This window comes from Heteronotia binoei, chromosome 4 (genome assembly GCF_032191835.1).
Source record: "Heteronotia binoei isolate CCM8104 ecotype False Entrance Well chromosome 4, APGP_CSIRO_Hbin_v1, whole genome shotgun sequence".
In the NCBI taxonomy this organism is placed as follows: Eukaryota; Metazoa; Chordata; class Lepidosauria; order Squamata; family Gekkonidae; genus Heteronotia; species Heteronotia binoei.
Window position 1 is genome coordinate 171,283,659 of NC_083226.1, and position 18,655 is coordinate 171,302,313.

Below are 18,655 nucleotides of genomic sequence, written 5' to 3' on the forward strand. Positions count from 1 at the left end.
CCTATTTTCCCCTCCTCAGGAGTACTGGAATCCCCAGGCCGATCATTCTCCACAGGTCTCCGCTGCAGCCTCAGAGCAGTTGTGGAAAACACAGCTCACCACCCTGCAGCTTACTAACTTACCAACCCTCTCCACCCTTGCCAATCCAGTCGTCTGCTTAATTTTATCTATATCTGCCAGTTAAACTAATTAATAGTTAATTAATAGATTTAAAAAGCCAATAACCCTCACAATCTCCCCTTTAATTAATTAGCTAATAATAGTTCAATCAGTTCTGATGGCTCATTAATTGTAGTCGAAACAGACGCCCAGGTGAAACAGAACTGTCCTGGCGACAACCCTTACCCCTCGCCCTTGCACACATTTGGGTTTTCCCAAAGATAAAAGTCAGGGTTGTCCTTTTTTGAGCTAATGTTATAGTAGAAGAAGGTATTGGATTTATACCCCGCCCTTCACTCTGAATCTCAAGAGTCTCAGAGCGGCTCACAATCTCCTTTACCATCCGCACTGTGAGGTGGTGTGGTGCTGAGAGAGCTCTGACAGAAGCTGCCCTTTCAAGGACAGTTCTGCGAGAACTCTGGCTGACCCAAGGCCATTCCAGGAGGTGCAAGTGGAGGAGTGGAGAATCAAACCCGGTTCTCCCAGATAAGAGTCCTGTGCGCTTAAGCGCTACACTAGACTGAAGCTGATGGGCAGTTAGGTTCAGGACAGACAAAAGGAAATACTGCTTTACACAGCAAGTGAATAAAATGTGGAATTCGCTGCCAGTGGGTGGAGTGACGGCCACTGGAATAAAAAGCTTTAAAGGAGCTGCGCAAGACCTCTGCCTGAGACTCTGGAGAGCTGCTGCCAGTCTGAGTAGACAAGACTGACTTTGATAAATCAAATTCCTGATTCAATGTTAGTTAGTGCCTTAGTTCTGCATGCCTTTGGGAGAAATGAAGCAGTGGCTGATTTTTTAAAAAAAAAACAACTTCACTCCTCCAGTTTTTGTATTTTTTTTGTCAGGGCTTTCCATATAAACCTTAACAAGGCTATCGACTAACCTTTTGAAGAGGCCGGTAAGGGGACTCGCATATGAAGCTGCCTTCTACTGAATCAGACCCTGAGTCCATCAAAGTCAGTCTTGTCTACACCAAACTGGAGAGCCAGTTTGGTGTAGTGGTTAAGTGTGCGGACTCTTATCTGGGAGAACCGGGTTTGATTCCCCACTCCTCCACTTACATCCACTGGAATGGCCTTGGGTCAGCCATAGCTCTGGCAGAGGTTGTCCTTGAAAGGGCAGCTGCTGTGAGAGCCCTCTCAGCCCCACCCACTTCACAGGGTGTCTGTTGTGGGGGAGGAAGGTAAAGGAGATTGTGAGCCACTCTGAGTGGAGGGTGGAATATAAAGCCAATGTCGTCTTCTTACTCAGACTGGCAGCGGCTCTCCAAGGTCTCAAGCTGAGGTTTTTCATGCCTATTTGCAGGGACCCCTTTTAGTTGGAGATGCCAGGGATTGAACCTGGGACCTTCTGCTTACTGAGCAGATGCTTTACCACTGAGCCACCGTCCCTCCCCTTGAACAACTGAGGTTTTTCATGCCTATTTGCCTGGACCCTTTTTAGTTGGGGATGCCAGGGATTGAACTTGGGACCTTCTGCTTACCAAGCAGATGCTCTACCACTGAGCCACCGCCCCTCCTCTTGAACAGCTGATATTTATCACATCTATTTGCCTGGACCCTTTTCAGTTGGGGATGCCGGGGATTGAACCTGGGACCTTCTGCTTACCAAGCAGTTGCTCTACCACTGAGCCACAGCCCCATTCATGGCTCTCAAGGGTCTCAAGCTGAGGTTTTTCACGCCTATTTGCCTGGACCCTTTTTTAGTGGAGATGCCGGGGATTGAACCTGGGACCTTCTGCTTACCAAGCAGATGATCTACCACTGAGCCACCGTTCCTCCCTTTGAACAGCTGAGGTTTTTCACGCCTATTTGCCTGGACCCTTTTTAGTTGGAGATGCTGGGGATTGAACCTGGGACCTTCTGCTTACCAAGCAGATGATCTACCACTGAGCCACCGTTCCTCCCCTTCAACAGCTGAGGTTTTTCACACCTACTTGCCTGGACCCTTTTTAGTTGGGGATGCCGGGGATTGAACCTGGGACCTTCTGCTTACCAAGCAGATGATCTACCACTGAGCCACCGTTCCTCCCCTTCAACAGCTGAGGTTTTTCACACCTACTTGCCTGGACCCTTTTTAGTTGGGGATGCCGGGGATTGAACCTGGGACCTTCTGCTTACCAACCAGATGCTCTACCACTGAGGCACCGCCCCGCCCTCATTCCTAACTGCGGCCATCGTTGTGTCCTTTCCCGCTCTCCCTTCCTCAGCTCTGCCGAGGATGAAGCCAAGCTGTTCCTTTGGTGGCACAAAGCCCTGCAGCTCTGCCTCCTCCAAACCGAGCAGGACGACGCCGTGTTGATGGAGGCGGTCATCCGGACGCTGACGCTGCTGCAAGGCCGCCATGCCCTGCTGGCCGAAGAGAGGCTCTCTTCCGGGATACTCGGGGCCATCGGCTTGGGCAGGAAATCTCCTTTGTCGAACAGGTAGGCATTGATTTCAGTTCAGGTGGGCAGCCGTGTTGGTCCGAAGCAGCAAATTTTGAGTCCAGCGGTAGCTTTGAGACCAACAAAGTTTCATTCCTGGTGTAAGCCTTCGTGTGCATGGACACAAAAGCTTATACCGGTAATAAAACTTTGTCAGTTTTAAAGGTACCACTGGAAATAAGAATGTAAGAGAAGCCGTGTTGGATCAGGCCAATGGGTTGTTCGGTCCAACCCTCTGTGGCCAAAACCCAGGTGCCATCAGGAAGTCCACCAGCGGGGTCAGAACTCCAGAAGCCCTCTCACTGTTGCCCCCACCCAGGCACCAAGAACACAGAGCATCACCGGCCCAGACAGAGTGTTCCATCTGTACCTTATGGCTAAGAGCCACTCATGGACCTCTGCTCTTAAGAACATGGGAGAAGCCATGTTGGATCACCCCAATGGCCCATCCAGTCCAACACTCTGTGTCACATAAGAACATAATAGAAGCCATGTTTGATCAAGGAATGGTGCATCCAGTCCAATACTCTGTGTCACATAAGAACATAAGAGAAGCCCTGTTGGATCAGGCCAATGGCCCATCCAGTCCAACACTCTGTGTCACATAAGAACATAAGAGAAGCCATGTTGGATCAGGCCAATGGCCCATCCAGTCCAACACTCTGTGTCACATAAGAACATAAAAGAAGCCCTGTTGGATCAGGCCAATGGCCCATCCAGTCCAACACTCTGTGTCACATAAGAACATAAGAGAAGCCATGTTGGATCAGGCCAATGGCCCATCCAGTCCAACACTCTGTGTCACATAAGAACATAAGAGAAGCCATGTTGGATCACCCCAATGGCCCATCCAGTCCAACACTCTGTGTCACATAAGAACATAAGAGAAGCCATGTTTGATCAAGGAATGGTGCATCCAGTCCAATACTCTGTGTCACATAAGAACATAAGAGAAGCCCTGTTGGATCAGGCCAATGGCCCATCCAGTCCAACACTCTGTGTCACATAAGAACATAAGAGAAGCCATGTTGGATCAGGCCAATGGCCCATCCAGTCCAACACTCTGTGTCGCATAAGAACATAAGAGAAGTCATGTTGGATCAGCCCAATGGCCCATCCAGTCCAACACTCTGTGTCGCATAAGAACATAAGAGAAGCCATGTTGGATCAGGCCAATGGCCCATCCAGTCCAACACTCTGTGTCGCATAAGAACATAAGAGAAGTCATGTTGGATCAGCCCAATGGCCCATCCAGTCCAACACTCTGTGTCACATAAGAACATAAGAGAAGCCATGTTGGATCAGGCCAATGGCCCATCCAGTCCAACACTCTGTGTCGCATAAGAACATAAGAGAAGCCATGTTGGATCAGGCCAATGGCCCATCCAGTCCAACACTCTGTGTCACATAAGAACATAAGAGAAGCCCTGTTGGATCAGGCCAATGGCCCATCCAGTCCAACACTCTGTGTCGCATAAGAACATAAGAGAAGTCATGTTGGATCAGCCCAATGGCCCATCCAGTCCAACACTCTGTGTCACATAAGAACATAAGAGAAGCCCTGTTGGATCAGGCCAGTGGCCCATTCAGTCCAACACTCTGTGTCACATAAGAACATAAGAGAAGTCATGTTGGATCAGCCCAATGGCCCATCCAGTCCAACACTCTGTGTCACATAAGAACATAAGAGAAGCCATGTTGGATCAGCCCAATGGCCCATCCAGTCCAACACTCTGTGTCACACAGTGGGCAAAAAAACCCCAGGTGCCATCAGGAGGTCCATCAGTGGGGCCAGGAAACTAGAAGCCCCCCAAGTACCAAGAATACATAGCATCACTGCCGCAGACAGAGTGTTCCATCAATACCTGGTGACTAACAGCCACTTATAGACCTCTGCTGTTAAGAACATAAGAGAAGCCATGTTGGATCAGGCCAATGCGTGTCACACACTGGCTAAAACCCAGGTACTCAAAAGTTTCTTCTTTTATTTATTTAGGTTATTTATAGTCTGCCTTTCCCACTGGGACTCGAGGCAGAATGCACAGACTGAATCAATACAGTCCACTTGAACAGGACAGTCAAAAAACCTTACGATAGGATTAGGATTGTAAAAATCTGGAGCCAACCAAAACCCTAAAAAAATAGAACCGAAGCAAACCTTAAAAGATTAACATGATGCACTAACTGATGCAATAACGTCGTAGTAGGATGGATGTCCCCCGTCCCTTGCCGCACACACCACAGTGCACATCCACCTACCCAGCTGGGGAGTTCCGCCATTTTACTTTTTCATTTCCCCCCTCCAGGTTTCGGGTGGTCGCTCGCAGTATGTCGGCCTTCCTGCTGGTACAGATTCCCGTGGAGAATCAGATCCGGTTGCGGCCTGGCACAGAACTGCAGCTGTCCGCCAAAGCTCAGCAGGTAGGTTAGGTTTAGATTTTTTTAAAAAAGGTAGCCCCCTATGCAAGAACCAGTCGTTTCCGACTCTGGGGTGACGTTGCTTTCACAATGTTTTCACGGCAGACTTTTTGCGGGGTGGATTGCCATTGCCTTCCCCAGTCATCTACACTTTCCCCCCAGCAAGCTGGGGACTCATTTTACTGTCCTCAGAAGGATGGAAGGCTGAGTCAACCTGGAGCCGGCTACCTGAACCCAGCTTCCACCGGGATCGAACTCAGGATGCGAGCAGAGGGCTCCGACTACAGTACTGCAGCTTTACCACTCTGCGCCACGGGGCAGTTAGGTTTAGTTAAGTGTGGGGGGGTGTTAGGTTTTATTAAATTTATACCCCGCCCACCCCGCCGAGGCTGGCTCAGGGCGGCTTACAACGATCATCATAAAACAGTGCATCATCATAATGCAATCAATTAAATTTAAAACAATTTAAAAATAGTTGGTGCTAATTCTGATATTATTCAAGTTCGATGACATCAATATTCCCTGGATTCCTGCCATTGTTACAAGTCTCAACGTCAGCCGAAAGCAAGCCGGAAGGGTATGGTCTTACAGGCCTTGCGGAATTGGGTGAAGCTTGGGTAGATTCTTTCACTTGCTATTTGTTCCTGGCATGCTCTGTGTTCTCTGTCTCTGTCTCTCTAAACCAGGGGTGGCCAAACTGTGGCTCAGGAGCCACATGTGAACATATGAAGCTGCCTTCTACTGAATCAGACCCTTGGTCCATCAAAGTCAGTATTGTCTACTCAGACTGGCAGCGGCTCTCCAGGGTCTCAAGCTGAGGTTTTTCACACATATTTGCCTGGACCCTTTTAGTTGGAGATGCCGGGGATTGAACCTGGGACCTTCTGCTTACCAAGCAGATGCTCTACCACTCAGCCACTGCCCCTCCCCAATATGTGGCTCTTTCACACATATTGTGTGGCTCTCCAACCCCCTCTGCCCCGTTGGCTGGCAGACTGGAGAAGGCATTTAAGGTTGCTTTCTTTCCACCTCTCCATCACCCTCCCCCATGTATTTATTTCCTCCCTCTCTCCCTTCCTTTCATTTTGGCTCTCAAATATCTGATGTTCATGTATTGTGGCTCTCAAACATCTACCATTTATTCCGTGTGGCTCTTTTGTTAAGCAAGTTTGGCCACCCCTGCTCTAAACACATCCTCACTGGGTATTCACAGTATTCCAACGTCTTTCTCTCTTAGAATGGCGTATCATAATAATATTTTTTGTATTGACGTACTCAGATAAGGGATTTTGGCTGTTTATCTCATTGCATATACTTAACGCATCTTCCACTGTATTCTAATGTGTTCTTTTTTTTCTAATGGCAAACTAGAATGATATGTATAATGTATGGATTGATGTTTATAATATATGTTACATGTTAAAAAGTGAATTAGGTGGACAGGAACATCACTAGGATACCTAGGAGAGCCAGTTTGGTGTAGTGGTTAAGCGTGCGGGCTCTTATCTGGGAGAACCGGGTTTGATTCCCCACTCCTCCACTTGCAGCTGCTAGCGTGGCCTTGGGTCAGCCATAGCTCTCTTATCTGGGAGAACCGGGTTTGATTCCCCACTCCTCCACTTGCAGCTGCTAGCGTGGCCTTGGGTCAGCCATAGCTCTCTTATCTGGGAGAACCGGGTTTGATTCCCCACTCCTCCACTTGCAGCTGCTAGCGTGGCCTTGGGTCAGCCATAGCTCTGGCAGAGGTTGTCCTTGAAAGGGCAGCTGCTGTGAGAACCCGCTCAGCCCCACCCACCTCACAGGGTGTCTGTTGTGGGGGAGGAAGGTAAAGGAGATTGTGAGCCGCTCTGAGGCTCTTCGGAGTGGAGGGCGGGATATAAATCCAGTATCTTCACCTACCTCACAGGGTGTCTGTTGTGGGGGAGGAAGGGAAAGGAGATTGTGAGCCGCTCTGAGACTCTTTGGAGTGGAGGGCGGGATATAAATCCAATATCTTCATCTACCTCACAGGGTGTCTGTTGTGGGGGAGGAAGGTAAAGGAGATTGTGAGCCGCTCTGAGGCTCTTCGGAGTGGAGGGCGGGATATAAATCCAATATCTTCATCTACCTCACAGGGTGTCTGTTGTGGGGGAGGAAGGGAAAGGAGATTGTGAGCCGCTCTGAGATTCTTCGGAGTGGAGGGCGGGATATAAATCCAATATCTGAATCTACCTCACAAGGTGTCTGTTGTGGGGGAGGAAGGTAAAGGAGATTGTGAGCCGCTCTGAGACTCTTCGGAGTGGAGGGCGGGATATAAATCCAATATCTTCATCTACCTCACAGGGTGTCTGTTGTGGGGGAGGAAGATAAAGGAGATTGTGAGCTGCTCTGAGACCCTTCGGAGTGGAGGGCGGGATATAAATCCAATATCTTCTTTTTCTTCTCAAAGGGTGTCTGTTGTGGGGGAAGAAGAAGATAAAGGAGATTGTGAGCCGCTCTGAGACTCTGATTCAGAGAGAAGGGCAGGGTATGAAACTGCGGTCCTCCTCCTCTTCTTCTTCCTCTTCTTATCATGAAGAGACAGCTGGATACGTGTCACTGTATCTACGTGAAGTGTCACAAGTGTATGTGCGTGTGGGGGTGTCTGTTCAGTAGTGAAAAGTCCAGTCAAGTTATAACTGGCTTAGAGTGACCCCTTGGGGTTTTCAAGGCAGGAGACATTCAGAGGAGGTTTGCCATCACCTGCCTCGGCATAAAAATGCTGGATTTCCTCAGTGGCCTCCCATTCAAATACGAACCAGGGCCGATCCTGCAGAGAGCCAGTTTGGTGTAGTGGTGAAGTGCACGGGCTCTTATCTGGGAGAACGGAGTTTGATTCCCCACTCCTTCACTTGCAGCTGCTGGAATGGCCTTGGGTCAGCCACAAGTTCTCTCAGGGCTGTTCCTCTCAAGAGCAGTTTCTGTCAGAGCTCTCTCAGCCCCACCTACCTCACAGAGTGTCTATTGTGGGGAGGGAAAGGAGATTGGAGGCTGCTCTGAGACTCTGAGTGAAGGACCGGGGAATAAACCAATCTCCTCCTCCTCCTCCTTTTTCTTCTTCTTCTTCTATCTGACATGATTGGGTTAGCATGGGTTATCCAGATTTGGATAGAGGTCCTAAGAAAGGGGGGTAATCCTCTTCCCTCCTCTTCCACCCCACTCCTTTGGTTGATGATTATGCCTGCGCATTCCTTAGTAAGCATGCTGCGAGCAATGCAGCTTTTAAAAAACACACATTTATTTTCCATATTTAAGAGATCATACAACATAGTATAAGCAGACTACAAAACCGCCTATAATTAAATTACAAACACCGGAATAAGTTCTAAGAGCGTAGACGATAAACTTTCGTCAACCGCTAAACAAGAGGAAGGTCAGTATAGCGTAATAATTAACCGGAGCGTTTTCGCCATTGGTAAGGGGACGCAAAATTTGTTTACGGTGACGGCAGTGTAAAAAAAATCATTAAAGCTGAGAAAGAGTAAGTAGCTTGGATAGATGTTTGTTAACAAAAGCGCTGATTGTTAAGCCTACTTGTCTCGACAGGCGCTGCACGCTCTCGACTCGCTGGCTTCCAACAAACATTACGCGGCGTTCCAGGAGCAGATCTCCCAGGCGTCCGGCTTTATCAAGGACCCTCAGCATTGCCTTCACCACGGGGCCGACCTGTTGGCGATCCTACTGAACACGTTGTACCCGGAAGTGCATTTCTTGGACGCGATACGATAGCGATAAGCCGAGCACGGGCCGCCCCTTGTGGTGACTGTGGCCGACCTTCTGTTTACATTTGATGTCGATGTTGCACATGTGAACTCGTGGCTCGCAGGGTCCCTGTTAGCTTCCAAGGCTCTTAATCAAAGTGGGGTGGGGCGTAAGTGGAAGGGGAAGGGCCGACCCGAGTAGACGGGCCTTTGTTTTTCAGCCTCTCGAAGTTTCGTAGCTGTTCTTCGAAACTCGCCTTTGGTTTTTCGGCCTCTCGAAATTTCGGAGCTGTTCTTCGAACCCTGCCGGGAACCACTGGAGCTTATGTGTCGAAGTGAAACGTTTCCGTAGCCGCTTGCGTATAGCCTTAACGGCAAAACCCGTGGACTGTGCTGGCCCCGTTGCTGTGACCACTCTTCAACTGCTCCGGTTCGCTTTCGATAGGGCCAGCGTGGGGGATCTTCCTGACAGGTCTTCTCCAGGTCTGCAAAGTCCTTTGAAGGTTGGCAGGTGCCCTTTTGGAGATCGTGCTGTTTCTCTTTGTCTGCGTTTCCGGCACTTTTTCAGATTCATCGCTCTTGTGCCTGTACTCCTACCCCCCTTCACCCCTACCCCCTTGTGATATCTGCAGGCCAATCCGGACTCGACGGCTGTGCGCAACTGGAATTTTGGACCATTTCCCACCTACCAGTGTTGGATGTTTGCAGCTGCTTCATGCCGCAAATGGATCTCTTTGACCTTTTCATGAGAACTGAACCTTGGGCATTCTCCTGTCCTCCATCCCTGCAGGCAAAAACTTGCTTCATGATTTAACATGAAATGAATGTGAGAAGAGTTTTTGTATATTGTACATCCGTGTTTCCCCTATCATGTGCTTAGAATAAGTCACTCATTTTCTTACTGCTTTCTTGCAAGCACGGGAGAAAACATTAGCAACGAACAACCATTTCCAGGTGTCAGTTGCAAAGTGAAGACAGTGTTTTGTTGATTGCGAGAGAGTCCTTGAGGGTTTCGCTAGGAGAGCATTATGATATTCCTGGCGTGATCAAGCAGTGGGCTTTTGAGGGCCATGGGATTCCTCTGGCTTGGAGCGGAACCCCGTGGAACTCGAACGCTTTGCTACCCTTCCTTTAAAACATTGTCCAAATTATTTTGGATTCTGTCAGCAGCCCCAAATGATTTTGAACTAGTTCGTCCCATTGCCCAAAATTGAATCTTCTGTGCCGAGATCCGTAAGTAAATTCCCTAGGAACCGGTAGGATATATGTATAGGTAAATTTCACTAGGGAGAGGACTGAGAACCTTTAACAAGAAGTGACGCTTCCCGTACTTCACCATACAGAGTTCAGATGGCTCTCCAGAATGAACCATCCGGAATGGACCATTTCTGTTTGCCGGCACACATTAGCAGGACTTCTGATGTAGATTCCCTGATTATTAGTTTCCTACAGCTGTCTTTGTGTTCATTTGAGAAGACAGATAACCTGGCATATTTAAACACACACAACCTGATTGCCTCCCACTTAGCACAACTGCTACAAACGCTGAGTTCATTTTGGGTGGGGTTGGGGGCGGGGGAGGCACAACCATCCGAACCCTCTAGAAATGAAGGAAAGGGTGACATAACCTTTGCTGTCCCAGGTTCTTTTCTTACAATTCGTTCTGGCGGTTTTGTCCTCTTGAATGAATTCTGATAAACTCCTTTTGCGGGTTCAGTGCAAAGCTTTAAGAGCCACGCTAATTAAGAAAAGGTAAAAAAAACCCCTACACTTTTCTAATTTCATCAGTTAACGCGTGTTTGAAAATGAAGTTACAGGTTTGTACTGTTAAATCTGTTTAGCAGATGTAATTTTCTGTCGACCGTCTCTTTCCTAACTACCCAGCACCTTGTACTTGAACATAAACATGCAGTGACTTGATTCAGCAAATTCTTGCGGGAATAGCTATTTGTTGGATTTCCAGCATCCTATACTTGAAGATAAAAAGGTAGTGATTGGATTCAGCTAATTATTACAGGAGTAGCGATGGTTGCATTTCCCTTACATAAAGGATGGGTTGAATCCCTTGCGTCTGTTTCGTGATTGGTGGGATCTCTTGCCATCTGTTCTGACTTCCCCCTGTTGCAAGGAACTTTCTTGAACTGGGAGAAGGGTCTTTGCCAGCCCCATAGCCAGAAATTTTGGGGTGGGGTGGGGGCCCAGGGGATAAAATTTTGTGTGGGGGTGCTGTGGGGCTTGGCTGATTTTTCCAGCATCACAGGTGCAAGGGAAGGACCCATTCCCCTGGCTCCTCCTTCCAGCAGCCAGCCACCTACCCCACCCCACCTCTTGCTGTTTTTGTTGCTCTCTCGTGCTCTCTCCCTCTCTCATGCGCTCTCTCTCTTTTACTCGCTGGCACTCTCTCCTGCTCTCACTCGCTGGCACTCTCTCCTGCTCTCTCTTACTTGCTGGCACTCTCTCCTGCCCTCTCTTACTCGCTGGCACTCTTTCCTGCTCTCACTCGCTTTTGCTGTCGCTCTCCTCTCGTGCTTTCTCTCTCACTGTTGCTGTCGTTCTCTCGTGCTCCCTCTCTCTCACTCGCTGTCGCTCTCACTTGTGCTCTAGCTCTCTCTCTGCCACTGTCGCTCTCTCTCATGCTCTCTCACTCACTGTCCTCTCCCTCCCTGTTGCTCTCTCGCTTTTGCTCTCTCTTGTATTCTCTCTCGTGCAGCGGGGGTGGGAGAAATAGCCTGGGAATGGAGGGACCCTACAGAGGGAAGGGGAGTTTACATAGCCCCGGGCTTCCAATAGCTATGGGCCTATGCGCTTGGGGTAATGAGGGGGAAGTGCCACCGTTAGCAGAGTAAATTGGCAGGATTAACACACACCGGATCTTTAATAGTGGGATCTTCAGAGTTTGTCTTGTTGATTAAGCTTCCTGATGTATATATGCAGGTTTGGACCCTTTGATTGTTGCCCTGGCAAAAACCATAACGGGAGGGCGGGCATTTTCCACAGAGCTTGCTATAGACCTCACAGTTGGGAAAAAAAATGCTGCTTAGTTTTGTTTTGTTTTTAAAGGAAGAGAAAGAGCAGAAGATTTCTGAAACCCTTCTTGTCCTTTGCTCAGTATTATTGCAAAAAAAAAGAATCCCCGTGAAAATATAGAAACATTAGGTGTGCGTTTGGCATGATGCTGTTAATATGGAAGCCGTCGATTTGGGTGTGATCTTACAAGAACGAGTGTTTTGTAATGGTTTGTAATCTGAAAGTGTCACACGAAATAAATCACGAGTAAAAATATACTGGTCTGTTTTTGTCAATTAGGAAGCCTGTAAGGCCCAGAGGGATGTTTCGTGTCGTGGTGAAGTGCGCGGACTCTTATCTGGGAGAACCGGGTTTGATTCCCCACTCCTCCACATGCAGCTGCTGGAATGGCCTTCGGTTAGCCATAGCTCTTGCAAGAGTTGTCCTTGAAAGAGCAGCTTCTGCCAGAGCTCTCTCAGCCCCAACCACCTCACAGGGTGTCTGTTGTGAGGGGAGAAGATATAGGAGATTGTAAGCCGTGCTCTGATTCAGAGAGAAGGGCGGGGTATAAATCTGCAGTCGTCTTGCAAGTGAAAGGACAAAAATCCTGAATTTTACAAAGGAGTGGGGTCATGGCCCAGCTCAGACAGCAACCCCCCCTCCCCCGACAGATGAAAACCTGCTTTTTAAAAAGGCTGGTTGAATTGAACGGAGAAAAAAAAGGATTCAGGATAAAGGCGAGTTGTAGGAATAGAAGGATTGGTCGGTTCAACCCCCCCTGTTTTCTGTGACTCTTGCCCCGATGGGTTCCAGTGTTATGTCAACCCTCGACTAGATCAAAATGTCATGCAAAGTTCCCTGTGAAAGTTTGCATTTCTCTGTAGTAGAGATGCCAGCCTCTGGATGGGAGCTGGGGATTCCCCAGAATGACAGCTAATCTGACAGAAATCAGTCCCCCAGGAGAAAATGGCTGCTTTGGAGGGTAGACTGTATGGTATTATGTCCTACTGAGGCCCCTGTCCTTCCCAAGCTCCACCCCCAAATCTCCAGAAGCATTGGGGAGGGGGGGGGGTTAAGAAAGAAAGAGCACAATAAAATTTAGAGGTTCCAGAGCTCTGCTTCTGTGAGCTCCTGCCTAAAATGAGACCTGGGTGAATCCTTCAGATTTCTTGATGGAAAAGGAGCGTTGAAAATGGCAGGGACTGTGAAGCAAAAGCTGCACAAAGAAGGAGGGCGCAAAAATAAAGAAATGGGGGGTTTCAGTTTGGGAGTGTGAAATGCAAACATCCCTGCTCCCAGATCAAACACATGGGCTATCCCAAGCGACGGGAAGAAAGCGACACAGATTTGTTCAACATCTTTTATCAATGATTTGGATGAAGGAATAGACGGAGGGAATGCTTATTAAATTTGCAGAAGATACTAAATTGGGAGGGGTTGCAAACTCAGAAGAAGACAGAAACAGGATACAAGATGACGTCGACAGGCTGGAAAACTGGGCCAAAACCATTAAAATGAATTTTAACAGGGATAAATGTAAAACTCTGCATTCAGGTAGGAAAAATCCAATGCATGGTTATAGGATGGGGGAGACTTGTCTTAGCAGTAGTATGTGCGAAAAGGATTTAGGGGTCTTAGTGGATCATACGCGGAACATGAGTCAACAGTGTGATGCGGTGGCTAAAAAGGCAAATGCAATTTTGAGCTGTATCAACAGTATAGCGTCCAGATCACATGATGTGATGGTATCGCTTTACTCTACTCTGGTAAGACCTCACCTGGAGTATTGTGTTCAGTTTTGGGCACCACATTTTACGAAGGATATAGACAAGCTGGAATGGGTCCAAAGGAGGGCGATGAAGATGATGAGGGGTCTGGAGACCGAGTCCTATGAGGAAAGGTTGAAGGAGCTGGGGATGTGTAGCTTGGAGTGGAGGCGGCTGAGAGGTGATATGATCACCATCTTCAAGTCCTTGAAGGGCTGTCATATGAGGAAAGATTGAAGGAGCTGGGGATGTTTAGCCTGGAGAGGAGGTGGCTGAGAGGTGATAGGATCACCATCTTCAAGTCCTTGAAGGGCTGTCCTATAGAGGATGGTGTGGAATTGTTTTCTGTGGCCCCAGAAGGTAGGACCAGAACCAATGGGTTGAAATTCCATCAAAAGAGTCTCCGGCTCAACATTAGGAAGAACTTCCTGACTGTTAGAGCAGTTCCTCAGTGGAACAGGCTTCCTCGGGAGGTGGTGGGCTCTCCTTCCTTGGAGGTTTTTAAACAGAGGCTAGATGGCCATCTGACTGCAATGAAGATCCTGTGAATTTAGGGGGAAGTGTTTGTGAGTTTCCTGCTTGTGCAGGGGGTTGGACTAGATGACCCTGGAGGTCCCTTACAACTCTATGATTCTATGATTTGTGTTCCTGATCTTTTTTTTTTTTTTTTTTTTAAAAAACCCCTTTTGCATGCATTTAGCAAAGTGATTCTTAGAATTTTTCTGCCCCTAAAACGAAGGATGCCACCCTGGATCAAGGCAGATCCGCCCTGGTTAACAGCAAGCCCGAGTACCTTGATGAGCTCTATGAATTCATGCCTCGGCAACAATGACCTCCCCAGACACAGAAGAGGCTCTGTAGCCTATGACAACCTTCTTTGCCTAGCAGCAATTCCCTCCACCCTGCCTGTGGATTTCTTGATTTGCAGCCAGGCTTCTCAGAGAGCTGAACCAACAAGTCTCAGACAGGCTGTTCCATAAAGTGGTGGCCACAACAGAGAAGGCCGCGTTGATAGGCAGTTGTTGATTTTGCCCATTTGAAAATGAGGGATGAGCATGAGGAATTCAATGTATGAGGACACCACTAGGTAATACAAGGGAGAACGAGGGACAGAGATGCCAATTAAGATAGCTGCCCTTTCTTTGTCTTTACAACGAGGCCTACCCATACATTTGTTTAGTATTCTTTGACAGCCAGTTTGGTGTAGTGGTTAAGTGTGCGGACTCATCTGGGAGAACCGGGTTTAATTCCCCACTCCTCCACTTGCACCTGCTGGAATGGCCTTGGGTCAGCCATAGATCTGGTAGGAGTTGTCCTTGAAAGGGCAGCTGCTGGGAGCGCCCTCTCAGCCCCACCCACCTCACAGGGTGTCTGTTGTGGGAGAGGAAGGTAAAGGAGATTGTGAGCTACTCTGAGACTCTTGAATGGAGGGCGGAATATAAATCCAATGCCGTCTTCTTCAATGTCTTCTTTTTTAACTTTATTCAGGGCTATATTTGGTAGCGGGAACTCCTTTGCATATTAGGCTACACTCCCCTGATGTAGCCAATCCTACAAGAGCTTACAGGGCTCTTCATACAGGGTCTACTGTAAACTCTTGGAGGACTGGCTACATCAGAGGGGTGTAGCTTTATATGCAAAGGAGTTCCTGCTACAAAAAAAGAAGAAAAAAGCTGCAAATTTATACCCCACCCTTCTCTCTGAATCAGAGACTCAGAACGGCTTACAATTTCCTTCTTCCCCCACAACAGACAGGGTGAAGTGGGTGGGGCTGAGAGGGCTCTCACATTGATAGTAAAACACCGACTTTATTGGTAGACAATACAGCTGACAAATACACACACACAGAGAAAGGGTTATCCAAATGGCTTATTGCATAAACATCCGTTTATTTAAAATTTGTATCAGTAGACGTAATTTTTAATCATCTGCACATACTTCAGCTCAGCAACAAAATCCAGTATGCATCTAATGGCGCGGCATGCTGGGCCTTTAACAAAACCAGACGTCTGACTGATACATCCAATTCCCCAGCCGTCCTCAGCCATTCTCCATCTCGGGGGCTTGCAATTCTGCTTTCCTTTAGGCATACATTTTTGTAAAGGACATGCGCGTTAAAATCACGAGACTCAATTTTTTCAAAAGGGAGGAAAAGACCTTTAAAAATGCGCAGAAGAAGAGTCACTGTAGTCATCTGGGGAACAGAGAAGTATCTATAAGAGAGGTTTGGTCCCAGAGGAGCAGAATTTGAAGTCCGAAGGCATTATTTGTTCCCAGGAGATTGCATGGCTTGGGAGTGAGGCGTCACGCCGATGACAGAATCCGTCTGGAAAAGGATTTGCACAGTTTTCTCCACTTAACGATTACTTACTGTGCACGGCGTCTTCTGCAGCGCAAGATTGGCTAAGGATGTTTTTCCCACCCACACAGCACCCCCTAAAAGATCGTCCACCTGATTTTCTCCACTGACACGAGGTCTGTGGCAGGCATGGTTCTGTGACGCTGCTTGTACTTGATCGCATACATCAGCCATAGGACCTGGAATCTTCAATACGATGAGCACTGCAGTAGATTTCACTCCCGCAAACGTTGACTTATGGAGTTGATTCTGCGGCTCAGGTTCTCGTAGGGAGATTCTTGCGCTTGCTGCCTGCCAATCAGAGGATCAACACAACATTAATGCCATCTAAAGGGAAGAAGAGGATGATGGTATTGGATTTATGTCCCGCCTTTCACCCTGAGTCTCAGAGTGGCTCACAACCTCCTTTACTTTCCTCCCCCACAACAGACACCCTGTGAGGTGGGTGGGGCTGAGAGAGCTCTCACAGCAGCTGCCCTTTCAAGGACAGCTCTGAGAGAGCTATGGCTGACCCAAGGCCATTCCAGCAGCTGCAAGTGGAGGAGTGGGGAATCAAACCCAGTTCTCCCAGATAAGAGTCTGCGCATTTAACCGCTACACCAAACTGGCTGTCAAGAGAACTGGACTTATTGCCAAGTCGTTGTGGATACATGGTAAAACATGGGAACATCGTAAGGGTGTGGTCCTGCCACAGAATTACTGACAGGCTTCAATCTCTCTCGGGAAAAAGGTCTCAGCTTTTGGCTGGCTAATGCTGTAAATTGGGAGTCCCCTATAAACTGCTCCCTTGCCAAGTGTTTTAAGAACAGTTGGCCGGGCCTAGTAGGCTTTTCCTCAGCAAGACTTCTGACTGGTCACTGGAGATTTGATGGACTGTGCAGATTTTTTAAAAAGCTGTTTTTGCAGCAGTTGCCACCAGTGGCTTCAGCAGGCCTTCTTAAGAACATCAGAAGAGCCCTGCTGGATCAGACCAGTGGTCCATCTAGTCCAGCATCCTGTCTCACACAGTGGCCAACCAGTTCCTTTGGAGGGCCAACAAGAGGGCAGAGAGGCCGAGGCCTTCATTAGAACACCAGAACAGCCCTGCTGGATCAGACCAGAGGTCCATCTAGTCCAGCATCCCGCCTCACACAGCGACCAATCAGTTCTTCTGGAGGGCCAACAACAGGGCATGGTGACTTTGACCAGTTCCCCGCTAGCCTTATGCCGCTCTCACTCTCCTCTGTGGGGCTTCTGTCAGATTTCACGCTATCTACCCTGGGCTTCGACTCGCTCCGCCTCTTTCACACAGCAAACAAGATCCTCTAAAAACTAGTTTCTGTTTGCCGCACAAAAAAGGCAAAGCGGGTTGCAGCCCCGGGGCAGATAGTGTGAAATCTGACTGAAGACTTGCAAAGAAGAGGAGCATAAGGCTAGTGGGGATTTGGTCTAAGATTAATGCCTCTGAATGTGCAGGTTCCCCTCAACCACCATGGCTAGTAGCCATTGATACTTACCCTCGATGAATCTATCTAATGCACTATATTTATTCATCACTGTTCTGTTAAAAAGGTCTCTCTGAGAGACTAAAAATTGGAAAGCGTCAAGACCAGTCGATGTTACGACGCCTTAATCGTCACTTGTCGTCTCCCCAGCACCTCAAGGCGAATGACGGCTCTGAGAGATGGTAGAACCATCTGCAGTTTCTTGACAACTGCCTCATCTTTTCTTCACTGAAAAGCAATCTCTACATTCTAATCGTGTCCTCCCTCAAAAGCAGGGGTGTCAGACATGCGGCTCGGGGGCCAAATCAGGCCCCCGGAGGGCTCCTACCTGGCCCTCAAGGAAGTCTACTTCCTACTTTCTCTCTCTTGCTTCCTTCTGCATAACAGCTTGCTTTGCCAGTCTTGCTCAATCGCACAGCAGAGCTACAGAGCAAAGCCTCTATTTCAGGGGTGTCAAATGTGCGACCCGAGGACCAGATCAGGCCCCTGGAGGGTTCCTATCAAGCCCACGCGCAAGTCTGCTTTCTTCTCCCTCTGTCTTGCTTCCTTCTGCATCTCAGCTTGCTTTGCCAGGGTCGCTCAATTGCACAGGAGCTGCAGAGCAAATCCTCTCTTTTCTCCATTGGCTGAGGCTCCTCCCATGTGGAGGAAGGGGGGAGGACAACTTGCTTTGCCAGGCTCTCTCAACCGCACAGCACAACTACTTAGCCAAGCCTCTTTTCCTTCTATTGGCTGAGACTCCGCCCCCTTCTCATCCCCTGGGGAGGGAAGGAAAGAGCTAGAGATTCCTTTGCCCAGTTCCCTCGATCACATGGGAGAAATACAACATCTTTAAATGGGGTTGTTTGTGTCCTTTGTAAAGTTTGTATCTCTGCTACCTGGCATTATATTGTATGGCCCGTGCAGCCCCGCCCAACACAGTCTCATTTATGTCAGATCCAGCCCTTGTAAGAAAAGAGTTCGACACCCCTGCTCTATTTTTTCCATTGGCTGAGGCTCCTCCCTTGGAAAGGAAGTGGGGGAGGGAGAGCTTGTTTTCCCAGGCTCCCTCAATCACACAGCAGAGGTACTGAGCCAAGCCTCTTTTCCTTCTATAGGCTGAGGCTCCTCCCCCTCCTAATCTCCTGGGGAGGGAGGGAAAGAGCCAGAGCTTCCTTCGGCCTTGTTCCTTCGATCCCACGAGAGAGATACAAAGAAAGTACCTTTTTAAAGAAAGAAAGAAAGCACCTCTGTGTTCTTTAAAAGTTAGTATCTCTGCTTCTTGGCATTACGTTTTATGACACACACGGCCCAGCCTGACAAGGTTTCATTTCTG

At 48.4% G+C, this 18,655-nt stretch overlaps 1 protein-coding gene across 1 annotated transcript in view; it reads left to right on the plus strand.

Moving 5' to 3' along the window:
- Window positions 1–8,882, plus strand: part of EPG5 (ectopic P-granules 5 autophagy tethering factor) — a 145,245-nt gene extending 136,363 nt beyond the window's left edge. The window contains 3 exon segments of the mRNA XM_060236213.1: window positions 2,373–2,588; window positions 4,895–5,009; window positions 8,571–8,882. Of these exon segments, the coding sequence (XP_060092196.1) occupies window positions 2,373–2,588; window positions 4,895–5,009; window positions 8,571–8,753 (514 nt within the window). The 3' untranslated portion in view covers window positions 8,754–8,882.
- Window positions 8,883–18,655: the final 9,773 nt, after the last annotated feature.